Here is a 12,907-nt window from a genome sequence, read left to right on the forward strand (position 1 = left end):
CGCATCCTTGCTTGCTTACTTCCAAAACAGGGCAGAGAGGGTGGATTGAAACTGCATGGGTGGCTGACTGGTTTCCTGTGACTGCCCCAGCACGCACCCCAGTCTAAGTCTAGCAACTGCTCCAGCCTCACTGGGGTGAGGGCTGCTACAGCTGAGCAGAAAGCTCAGCTGTGAGAAACAAAAGCAATTCAGACCTAAAGCATGTCTGAGCAGGGTGGGAACAGCCATTACTGGTGCTTACACAGGCAGCACATCAGAGCAGCCATGATTTCTGTCTGTGGTCAGACAGCCACGATTCGCACCCAGACCAATGCCAAGTGCCCATGCCAACCCCTCTTGGCCGAGCACTGCTCCCCTCCTGGGCAAGAATGCTGGTGCTGGGATTGAGCAGAAAACACACTTCAAGGGAATGAAGCCAGCTCAGACCCAACCCTCAAAACTTCTGCTCCACACTATTTACAGTAGCCAGGACATGGAAGCAACCTAAGTGTCCATCAACAGATGAATGGATAAAGATGTGGCACATATAGACAATGGAATATTACTCAGCCATAAAAAGAAATGAAATTGAGTTATTTGTAGTGAGTGGCTGGACCTAGAGTCTGTCATACAGAGTGAAGTAAGTCACAGAAAAATAAATACCATATGCTAACACTTATATATGGAATCTAAAAAAAAACCAATGGTTCTGAAGAACGTAGTGGCAGGACAGGAATAAAGACACAGACATAGAGAATGGACTTGAGGACACCAGGAGGGGGAAGGGTAAGCTGGGACAAAGTGAGAGAGTGGCATGGACATATATACACTACCAAATGTAAAACAGCTAGTGGGAGGCAGCCGCATAGCACAGGGAGATCAGCTCTGTGCTTTGTGGCCACCTAGAGGGGTGGGATAGGGAGGGTGGGAGGGAGATGCAAGGGGGAGGGGATATGGGGATATATGTATATGTACAGCTGATTCACTCTGTTACACAGCAGAAACTAACACAACAATGTAAATCAATTATCCGCCAACAAAGATGTAAAAAAATAGAATCCAACAAAAGTGAGAGAAAAAAAAAACAAAAAAAAACTTCTGCTCCAGCAACTTGGGAACAGACCCCACTCCCTACATAGCAGTGATGGCCACTGAGCAGAGAACAGCAGCTACACCTGGCTCTGATCTAACAACTCCATCTCCAGCCTTCTACCAAGGTGATAGCTGCCAGCAAACCTGAGGAAAGACATGATCTGTGTTCAAATCATATTCAGCTCGCCCACAAAAGCCACTGGGCACAAGCAGACTGTACCACACAAAGGCACCCATTAAAGACTGCAATAGGCAACAGCTTCACCTAATTTCATAAAGACAGAGAAAGTTAAGCAAATGAGAAGACAGAGGAATTTGTCTCAATTGAAAGAGCAAGAGAAAATCCCTGAAAAAAACAACTAATGAGACAGACATTAAAAATTTACCAGATTAGGAGTTCAATGCATTAGTAATAAAAAATGCTAACTGAAGCAGGGAAAAGAATAGCTGAACACAGTAAGAATTTTAATAATGAACTAGAAAATATAGAAAAGAATTACTCAGAATTGAATAATACTGTAAGTGAAATGGAAAACACAATAGAAGGATTAACAGCTGACTAGGTGATACACAAGAACAGAAAAGTGATCTGGAAGATAGAATAATGGAAATAATCAAATCAGGAAAGGAAGGGGAGAAGGGAGAAAAGAAAGGAAGGAAAGAAGGGAGGGAGGGAGGAAGGAAGGAAGAGAGGGAGGGAGAGAGGATGAAAGAAAGAAGAACAGTTTAAGGGATCTCTGGGACAACATCAATTGTACCAACATTGCATTATATGGGTCCCAGAAGGAGAAGAGAGAGAGAATGGGGTAGAAAATGTATTTGATGAAATTATAGCTGAAAACTTCAGAAACCTGAAGAAGGAGACAGATACCCAGGTACAAGAAGCACAGAGGGTCCCAAACAAGATGAACTAAAAAGACACACACCAAGACATATCATAATTAAATGAGCAAAAGTTAAAGAGAAAATTCTAAAGGTAGCAAGAGAAAAATGAAGAGTCTCATACAAGGGAACCTAAAGAAGGTTACCAACTAATATTTTTGCAGAAACTTTGCAGGCTAGAAGGGAGTGGCATGATATACTCAAAGTGCTGAAAAGGAAAAACCTGCTAACCTACAATAGATATACAAAAATTAGAGAGAAAGAAACACAAGCATACCATGAAAGGAAATCATCAAACCACAAAGGAAGAATCTAAAAGAAGAAAAAAAAGAACAATAAAGACTCAAAACTACCAGACTCAAAACAGGTAACAAAATGGCAATAAGGACATACCTATCAATAATTACTTTAAATGTCAATGTAATAAATATTCCAATCAAAAGACATAGGGTGGATTACTGGATTAAAAAAGACCCATCTATGTGCTGCTTATATACAATGGAATATTATTCAGCCATAAAAAGGAACGAAACTGAGTTTTTTGTAGTGAGGTGGATGGACCTAGAGACTGTCATACAGAGTGAAGTAAGTCAGAAAGAGAAAAACAAATACCTTATGCTAACACATATATATGGAATCTAAAAAACAAAAAAAGAAAAAGAAAAAAAAATGGTCAGAAGAACCTAGGGGCAAGACGAGAATAAAGATGCAGACCTACTAGAGAATGGACTTGAGGATACAGGGAGGGGGAAGGGTAAGCTGGGACAAAGTGAGAGAGTGGCATGGACATACATACACTACCAAACGTAAGATAGCTAGTGGGAAGCAGCCGCATAGCACAGGGAGATCAGCTCAGTGCTTTGTGACCACCGAGAGGGGTGGGAGGGAGGGAGACGCAAGAGGGAAGAGATATGGGAACACATGTATATGTATAACTGATTCACTTTGTTATAAAGCAGAAACTAAAACACCATGGCAAAGCAATTATACTCCAATAAAGATGTTAAAAATAAATAAATAAATAAAAAATTAAAAAGACCCATCTATGTGCTGCTTACAAGAGACTGACTTCAGAGCTAAAGACACACTAACTGAAAGTGAAGGGATAGAAAAGAGATTTCACGGAAATGGAAATAACAAGAAAGCAGAGGTAACAATACTCATGTCAGACAAAGTAGACTTTAAAACAAAGTCTATGACAAAAGACAAAGAAGAGCATCATGTAATAATAAAAAGATCAACACAAGTACAGGATGTTACACTTGTAACACGTATGCACCTAATACAGGAGCACCTAAATATATAAAGCAAATACTAAGAGACATAAAGGGAGAAATTGACAAGAATAGAATAGGAAGAGCCTTTAACATACCACTTACATTAATGGACAGATCATCCAGAGAGAAAATCAATAAGGAAACCGGGTCTTAAATGACACCACAGGCCAGTTGGACTTAATAGATATCTACAGGACATTCTACCCCAAAAGAGCAGAATGCACATTCTTTTTAACTGCACATGAAATGTTCTCCAGGATTGACAATGTGCTAAGACACAAAACCAGTCTCAACAAATTTAAGAAGACAGAAATTATATCAGGCATTTTTTCTGACCACAACAGTATGAAACTAGAAATCAGTTACAGGAAGGAAACTGGGAAAAGCACAAATATGTGAGGAGTAAACAACATGCTACTGAAAAACCAATGGGCCAATGAAGAAATTAAAGAGGAGAACAGGAAATACATTGAGACAAAAGATAATGGAAACACAACTTTCCAAAATCTATGGAATGCAGCAAAAGCAGTTCTAAGAGAGAAGTTTACAGCAATGCAGGCCCACCTCAAGAAATAAGAAAAATCTCAAATAAACAACCTAACCTATGATCTAAAGGAATTAGGAAATGAAGAACAAATAAAGCCCACAGTCAGCAGAAGGAAAGAAATAATAAATATTAGAAAGGGAATAAAATTAAAGAAATGAAATTAGAGACAAAAAAGCAATAGAAAAGGTCAATGAAAACAAGAACTTGTCTTTTGAAAAGACAAACAAAATAAATAAACCTTTAGCCAGGCTCATCAAAAGAGAGAAAATGTAAATAAACAAAAGAAGAAATGCAAGAGGAGAAATTACAGCCATTATCACAGAAATATAAAAGATAATAAGAGAATACTATGAAGTTATATGCCAACAAAATAGACAAACCAGAAGAAATGGACACATTTCTAGAAACATATAACCTGACAAGGAAGAAAGAGACCATCTGAACATACCAATTACTAACAGTGAAATTGAATTTGTAACAAAAAACCTCCCAGCAAATCCAGGACCCGCCGGCTTCACAAGGGAATTCTACCAAACACATAAAGAAGAGTTAATGCCTATCCTTCTCAAAGTATTCCAAATAAGTGAAGAGGATGGAACACTCCCAAATTCATTCTACGAGGCCACCATTACCTGGATAACAAAACCAGACAAAGACAATACAACAAAAGAAAATTAAGGGCTAATATCTCTGATGAATGTAGATGAAAAAATCCTCAACAAAATATTAGCAAACCAAATTCAACAATAAATACAAAGGATCATACACCATCATCAAGTGGGATTTATTCCAGGGATGCAAGGGTCACTACTCGCAAATCAATCAATGATATGTCACATTAACAAAAGAAAGAATAAAAATAACATGATCATCTCAATAAACACAAAAAAAGCACTTGACAAAATCCAACATCCATTCGTGATAAAATCTCTCATCAAAGTGGGTTTACAGGGAGCATATCCAAACATAATAAAGGCCATTTATGACAAACCCATGGCTAAGGTCATACTCAATGGTGAAAAGGTGAAAAGAAAGCCTTTCCTCTCAAATCAGCAATAAGAGAAGGATGCCCAATCTCACCAATTCTGTTCAACATAGTATTGGAAGTCCCAGACACAGTATTCAGACAAGAAAAAGAAATAAAGAGTATCCAAATTGGAAGGGAAATGTAAAACTGCTACTATCTGCAGATGACATAAAACTGTATAAGCAAAACCCTAAAGTCTCCACCAAAAAATTATTAGAACCAATAAATGAATTCAGTTAAGTTGAAGGACACAAGATTAACATACAGAAATCTGTTGCTTTTCTAAACACTAACAAGGAACTATGAGAAAGAGAAAGCAAGAAAACAATCCTGTTTAAAATCACATCAAAAAGAATAAAACAATGAGGAATAAACTTAACCAAGGATGTGAAAATCCTACTCTGAAAACTATAAAACATTTAAGAAGGAAACTGCAGCTGATACAAAGAAATGGAATGATATTCCAATGTCTTCAATTGGAAGAATTCATACTGTTAAAATATCCATAGCACCCAAAGCAATCTAAAGATTCAATGCAATCCCTATCAAAATACCCATGGCAGGGCTTCCCTTGGTGGCACAATGGTTGAGAATCTGCCTGCCAATGCAGGGCATGGGTTCAAGCCCTGGTCCGGGAAGATCCCACATGCCGCGGAGCAACTAGGCCCGTGAGCCACAACTACTGAGCCTGCATGCCTGGAGCCTGTGCTCCGCAACAAGAGAGGCCGCGATAGCAAGAGGCCTGCACACAGCGATGAAGAGTGGCCCCCACTTGCTGCAACTAGAGAAAGCCCTCGCACAGAAATGAAGACCCAACACAGCCAAAAATAAATAACTAACTAAATAAAAATAAATAAATTAAATAAATTTTTAAAAAACATGACATTTTTCACACAACTAGAACAAATAATCCTAAAATTTATATGGAACAACAAAAGACCCCAAATTTCTAAAGTAATCTTGAGAAAAAAGAACAAAGCTGGAGGTATTATGCTCAGTCTTCAGAATATACTAGAAAGTAATCAAAATAGCATGATACTGGCAGAAAATCAGCCACACAGTTCAATGGAACAAAATAGAGAACCTACAAAGAAACCCATGCATTTATGGTCAATTAATCTACAACAAATGTGTCAAGAATATACAATGGAGGAAAGACAGTCTCTTCAATAAGCGATGCTGGAAAAACTGGACAGCTACATGTAAAAGAATAAAATCAGGACGTTTTATCACACCATATATAAAATAAATTCAAAACAGATTAGAGATAAATGTAAGACCTGAAAAAATAACACTCCTAAAAGAGAAGGCAGAACACTCTTTTAGATAATTCATAGCAATATTTTTTGGATCTGCCTCCACAGGCAAAAGGAAAAAAAGCAAAAATAAACAAATGAGACCTAATCAAACCTAAAAGCTTTTGCACAGCAAAGGAAACCTTTGACAAAACAAAAAGACAATCTACTGAATAGGAGAAAATATTTGAAAATGATATGATCAATAAGGGATTAATATCCAAAATATATAAACAGCTCATATAACTCAACAACAAAAAACAAACAACCCGATTAAAAATTGGGCAGGAGACCTGAACAGACATTTTCCAAAGAAGAGATGCAGATGGCCAACAGGCACATGCTAAACACTGCTATCATCAGAGAAATACAATCAAAACCACAATGAGCTATCACCTCACGTCTGGCAGAATGGCTATCATTTAAAAGAGCACAAATAACAAATGGTGGCGAGGATGTAGAGAAAAGGGAACCCTAGTACACTGTTGGTGGGAATGTAAATTGGTACAGTCACTGTGGAAAATAGTATGGAGGCTACTCCAAAAACTAAATATAGAAGTACCATATGATCCAGCAATTTTACTGCTGGGTAAACCTCCAAGGTAAACAAATACACTAATTTGAAAAGTATATGTACTCCAATGTTCATAGCAGCATTACTTACAATAGCCAAGATACAGAAGCAACCTAAGTGTCCATTAATAGATGAATGGATAAAACAGATGTGGTATATATGTATATACTATATATATATTAATATATATTGAAAATATATACACACACAAATACACACAATGAAATATTACTCAGCCATAAAAGAAAGAAATTCTGCAATTTTCAGTAACATGGATGAACCTAGAGGGTATTATGCTTAGTGAAATAAGTCAGACAGAGAAAGACAAATACTCTATATTGCCACTTATATGTGGAATCTGAAAAATAAAAGAAGTCAAAGTATATAACAAAACAAACAGACTAACAGAAATCAAACTAGTGCTTACCAGTGGGGAGAGAGAAGGGGAGAAGAGGAAGACAGGGGTATGGTATTAAGAGATACAAACTACTACGTATAAAATAAATAAGCAACAAGGATATACTGTACAACAGGGGTCCCCAACGCCTGGGCCGCGGACCAGTACCACCTGAACCATCCCCCACACCCTATCCGTGGAAAAACTGTCTTCCATGAAACCAGTCCCTGGTGCCAAAAAGGTTGGGGACCACTGCTGAACAGCACAGGGAAATACAGTCACTGTTTTGTAATAAATTTAAGCGAAGTATAATCCATAAAAACATTTAATCACTATGTGTACACCTGAAACTAATATAATTATGTAAATCAACTATACTTCAATTAAAAATTATTCAGTTAACTAATTAGTTAAAACATAAACTCAGTTTAAAGCGCCTCAGCTCGGGTATACTGGCAACTTACAATGAAAGACAGATCACCATGGGAAACTGCACCTTGTCTCAGTAAAAAGGTATTCAGAGATGCTTTTTATAGAAGATGGACTTAATGATGGGTGATTTTAGAATGGTTCAAAGAAAGTGCAGTTTTGCTGGGGAATGGATGCTCTCAGAGAGACCAGACAATTCTGATTGGTATCAATAATTTTGTTGATATCTAGGAGGTGTCAGAAATGGTGTCAGACTAAGCTATATGGGTAAAAAAGCAGAAATCACTCATAATAGCAGGGAGAGGAGGATGTTTAGTTATTTTCGTGGTATGGAAAGTGTCCTCGTTTTTGTGCGCTGACATGCGTATGGTCACAGAGTGACCTGCCTGTTGATGGTGTTCTGTGAAATGGTTTATGTTCAACAGGAGAGCACTATGTTCAAGCTGTTTAGCCTGGCCAGCTTCCAGCCCATAGTAGTCAGGTGCTGCTTTTTTCTTTCTCATTTATGCTATGTATAAATACAAGTAAAACTTATCTGTTATAAGGCAGGAATGTGGTTATCCTTGTGGGGGACAGTGGTAAATAAGGGAGTTTGGAATGCTGAAAAAGTTCTGTATCTTGATCTGGGTGCTTATAGAAGTGTATTCCATTTGTAAAAATCATTAAGCTATACATTTGTAAGTGTATCTCAATAAAAAGTGAAAATTAAGAAGTAACTGATTTTCTCTTGTAAGACTAGTCATGAAGAGGGGAGGGAAAGAACACTCCTGCCATTCTATACTATTTGTGTAACCCATCAATGCATTATTCTGATATAACATTTTAAAAAATATTTCAAAATAAATATTTTATTGTATAAAAAGACCCTTGGACATAAGTCCCCTACACTACTCTTAGAAAATATTACATGTAGAACTATAAAAGTCCAACACAGTCTTAACTGTATAAAGTCTTAATTTACATTGGAGTTAACCTATGATGGAGTTAATTTTGACTCCATTTTTCTCCTGGGCACAAAATCTGTACTGTACTTTAGAGAACTGTGGAAACAGAATGATTAGGCACAAGTACAAGATTTGGTCTCACATTCTCTTTCCAGGGGAAGCCTCAATTTACATGGCTATTATTTTGGTTTCTGAACCTGGATCAGGCTTGAGTATATTTTGTTTCGATTTTTTTGGTTAACATATCTAATAAATTTGGAGCACCTGTATGTACAGATATATTAACTGGCTATGTTTATTGTGACGCCTTGATGACTTCTATAACAATTAGCCAAAGATACAGGCAAGATCTGCCTATAAAGTGTACCCAAATCTGACCAATATTTATAGTTGAAAGAAATGCATCATGCTAGGAAGTGAAAAAGGAAGTTCTTCTTTTTACACCAGGCAAGAGTGCTACAAAATTTTATCTGTCTGGATTCCAAAATCAAAGTTGCTTGAACGTTTATTATGACCATGAAACTTAAACCAGGAAGCGGACACCACTGCTTCCACAATGCTTGACACAGCGATGATTAAAAATATTTTGCTCACAGCAGATACTTGAACACTGCTAATGATTATTAATGATTTCTTCTTTATATTCCCCTGGGAAAAAGATGAAAATCAGTTCATCTCTTATGTGCAGTATACCTTAACAGGTCCAAACTCTTCAGAAATATATTATCATCTGAATTAGAGAAATCCAAGTACCATGTGAACTGCCATATGGGTACAAACATTCCATCATATAGGTAACATCTTGGTAATGGTCTCCACTGATAAAATTGCTCACATTGTATTGTAAACCTTTCAAGCTTAACTAACTAAAGATGATGGGACTTATAAGAAGATAAACAAGAAACCCGGCCACAAAAATAATCAAATCAACATTGCTCAAGGAAATATCCCACAGCCTATTAAGAATAAACTGCTGGCTTTATAGCCACTATATTCAAAGAAAGAAAACCAACAACTGAATACCTTCTTCACTTACTAGAAGCAGCATATTCCACACCTGAAGATTTTACTACAACCTAATAATTTATCTGGTCAACAAACATGTGGCTAAGTTTGAATGGCAGCTCCTGTAAAGCTGCAAGTGCCAACTCTGGAAGTAATCCAAGCAATTGTAAACCAGTCCTTGTCTTTGAGCCCTATATCTTTCATATGCACAGAACTAGAGGTGTCTACAAAAAAATCTCACAGATAAGAAAATCCAATGGAATGCTACAGCCATCCACTATCCATAGGTAAAATTTTTGGCAACCTATAGGATGGAATATTCTGTACTATGAACTGGCTTCAAGTAGTGCTCTTGGCTATAAAGCATGTCACCCTGAAAATAACTGAAATATACCAGTACAGAGATTCATGTTTCAGAACTGGTGAGCTAGCTTAGGGTTTCTCAACCTCAGTACTATTGACAATCTGTACTGGAAAATTATTTGTTATGAGGAGATGCCCTGTACATTTTAAAGATATCCTTGGAATAGACGCACCAAGTTGTTACAACCAAAAATGTCTCCAGTCATTGCCAAGTGTCCCCTGGGGGACAAAATCACTACCATTAGAGAACCATTGGTCTAGCTGTGTTCAGGCCATTAGGCCGCCTAGACTCAGCTGGGCTACCAAAGACATACCTATATGGAGAACCACCCTCTAGAAACAGATACAGCAATTAATCACAAGGTTAATCTTTATGTTGCACATACATATGCCTGTATGAAGGAGTCGTGCCTAAAGTGAAGAATTTGGTCTAAAACAGCCAATCAAGAATGTTTAGCTATCATCTCTACTATAACTCTCGAATCCATACTCAAACCCCAAATGGAAATGAAATAACTGTAAAGGATTAGAATGATTAATAAAAATAATTTTGACATCTATTGCTAGCAAAACTTAAACTGTTTGCCAACTACACTAGCCTCTCCTTCAGCAACTTCTACATAGATAGCTGGTCAAGCGGTCTTCAGTTATTTGACAGTTTCAAACTTCTACATCTAACTTCTGCCTTGGGTGAGCTACTAGGAACACAGGAAACAGGAAATTTAAAACAATGAGACTTTGATGAAGAATTGTACCTTGCTCTTCTTTTTGATCAATACACATTTGAGGGGATTTTTGAACTGCATAAATTTGAGGAGGAGAAGTATATTCTATTCCTATTACTTGTGCCTTTGACATCATTATGTAGAAAGGCAGTTCATGTTGCTTTAAGAACAAGATTAAGAACGCTGGGATGTAAATGAACTTGGACACAGGCTTTGTTTTACATCTTTCTAGGACAACCATCCTCTGTCCCCACAGGAAATGTATGATGACAAATGGCTATTCATGAGGAACTCAAAACTGTAGAAAAGGACAATCTGAAGTATACTCAAAGGGGATAACAGACTTCAACTGATGTGACATGAACACATGTGACTCTGGATTGAAGGTGGAAAAAGTAAGGTAGGGGCAGAGGTAACTCTCTTTTTCTCAATGAAGTGAACAGAGATTAACAAATTGACCCAAACAGCCCTGAACAACTATCTGGAATAGTGGTTCATCATGTGAACCAATCATGATGTAGAATATTATCATTTTTTACCAGATCCAATTTCAGGGGACCTTATCAAACTCCATTCTCAGACAATGCAGCAGATATGGCTAAAACGTAATACCAATAAGAGCTCACCGAGATATATTTAATGAGCCCTCAAGGGTAAGCATATAGACTAAAGAGAGTCAAATCCAGATGATCCTAAAGGTTCATTTCCACCCCCTTTAAGATAGTATAGCAAGAGGTAGTGCAACAGATCTGAATTAGCTCCAGTAAAGAACAGACTGAGACCAGAGACTGAACCCCAGGAAGTAAGTCCAGGCTATATCGGCAACAGTCCCACTACTAGGGTTCTTTCCATAACATATCAACCACTGCTAAGCTAAGCATACCTATTTGTGGGATAACAGGTGATCAGTAAATAGTGCATTCTTTACTATTTCTCTGCTTTGCCCCCAATAACTCCAATTTTCTAAACTTTGTGGTGCTAGCAAAGTGTGTGGTGTAAGTAAGTGTATGTACTTATATATAAGTACATGTCTATGACATTTTGCACAACAAGCTCTTACATAACTTTTCTAATATCAAAGTCTGGGTTAGGTGTCTGCACAGAAAAGAGGTAACATAACAGTCCTGAGACCAGTATCCTTAGAGAGGCCTGCTTGCAGGCTTGGCCCATAACCATTGTATGGGAATGTGGATTTTGTTAAGGTTCTCACCATTCCCAGAATAGGTAAGAATGGCTCACTGTACTTAAACTATTTGTTCAAACGATACGGTTTACGCTGAACACCTGCCTTCCTTTGGGAAGTCTGGAATTTTGCTACCTGCTAGACAGAGTGTGCTTACATAATAAGCCCCAATAAAAACTCTGGACACTGAGTCTCTAATAAGCTTCCTTGGTAGACAACTTTCACAAGTGTTGTCACAACTCAGTCCTGGGGGAATTAAGCACATTCTGTGTGACTCCAATGAAAGAAGACTCTTGGAAGCTTGCACCTGGTTTACTGACTCCTGACTTCACCCTATGTACCTTTTATCTTTACTGACTTTGCTTTGCATCCTTTCCCTGCAATAAATCTAAGCCATGAGTGCTGAATCCCTTGAGTCTTTCTGGTAAAATATTGTTCCTGGGAATGGTGTGGGAGACCCTGACATGGTGCCTCTTTTACAAAGGCACTTTAAGTTTTTTACTTGCTGTTACTATTAGATTCTGATGACATTACTATAATACAGTCCCCAAAAAGTTTTCCTCTCTTTAGATTCACTGAAAAGACCAGAAATGTCAAAGTTAGTTAATGAAGTTATTTTGGATTTAAAAAATAGTTACTCTCTGGAAACTGTCAAATATTCATTTACCTTGAGCAACCAGATCTCGTCTCAATAATGGATAAAGAACAGGTTCTACACCATCCATTTCTTGTATAATAAGGGTTTTCCCAAAACGTACTGCCAACTCGAGAGCTGTGATAAAGTTACTATCCTAAGAGAATAAATAAGAATACATATGAATTCCTTTATTACCTTAGATTTACAAAAGTTCTTACAGATAATGAATGAAGCTATTAACAGGAATAACACAAATATTTTAAAATTAATATGTATGTTAATAATACAAATTATTCATGATTGCTTTTCGAGTTATAAGTACTTGGTGATGAATCAATTTAGTTGAATAAATTATCAAATAAATTCATAAATAATTTAAATAGATATATTAGAAAAAAAGGATTTTTACATTAACAATAAAAAAGCCTTTTAAAATTTTATACTATGATTTCAAACTGATGCAGAAATTTTCAAATTCTACATGCAACAAGTTACTCATCCAAGTATTAATAAAAACTACTTTGGTTGTATTCAATATCATACATTGAATG

General features: G+C 37.1%; 1 protein-coding gene across 1 annotated transcript in view; it reads right to left on the bottom strand.

Annotated features, from left to right (window-relative positions):
- Positions 1 to 12,907, bottom strand: part of DYNC2H1 (dynein cytoplasmic 2 heavy chain 1) — a 376,698-nt gene that overhangs the window by 215,752 nt on the left and 148,039 nt on the right. Inside the window, exon 65 of the mRNA XM_081241450.1 lies at positions 12,387 to 12,510. Coding sequence (XP_081097576.1) covers positions 12,387 to 12,510 — 124 coding nt within the window. The remainder of the gene's footprint in view (positions 1 to 12,386; positions 12,511 to 12,907) is intronic.

The sequence above is a fragment of the Mesoplodon bidens genome (assembly GCF_964165515.1).
Source record: "Mesoplodon bidens genome assembly, chromosome: 7".
NCBI lineage: Eukaryota > Metazoa > Chordata > Mammalia > Artiodactyla > Ziphiidae > Mesoplodon > Mesoplodon bidens.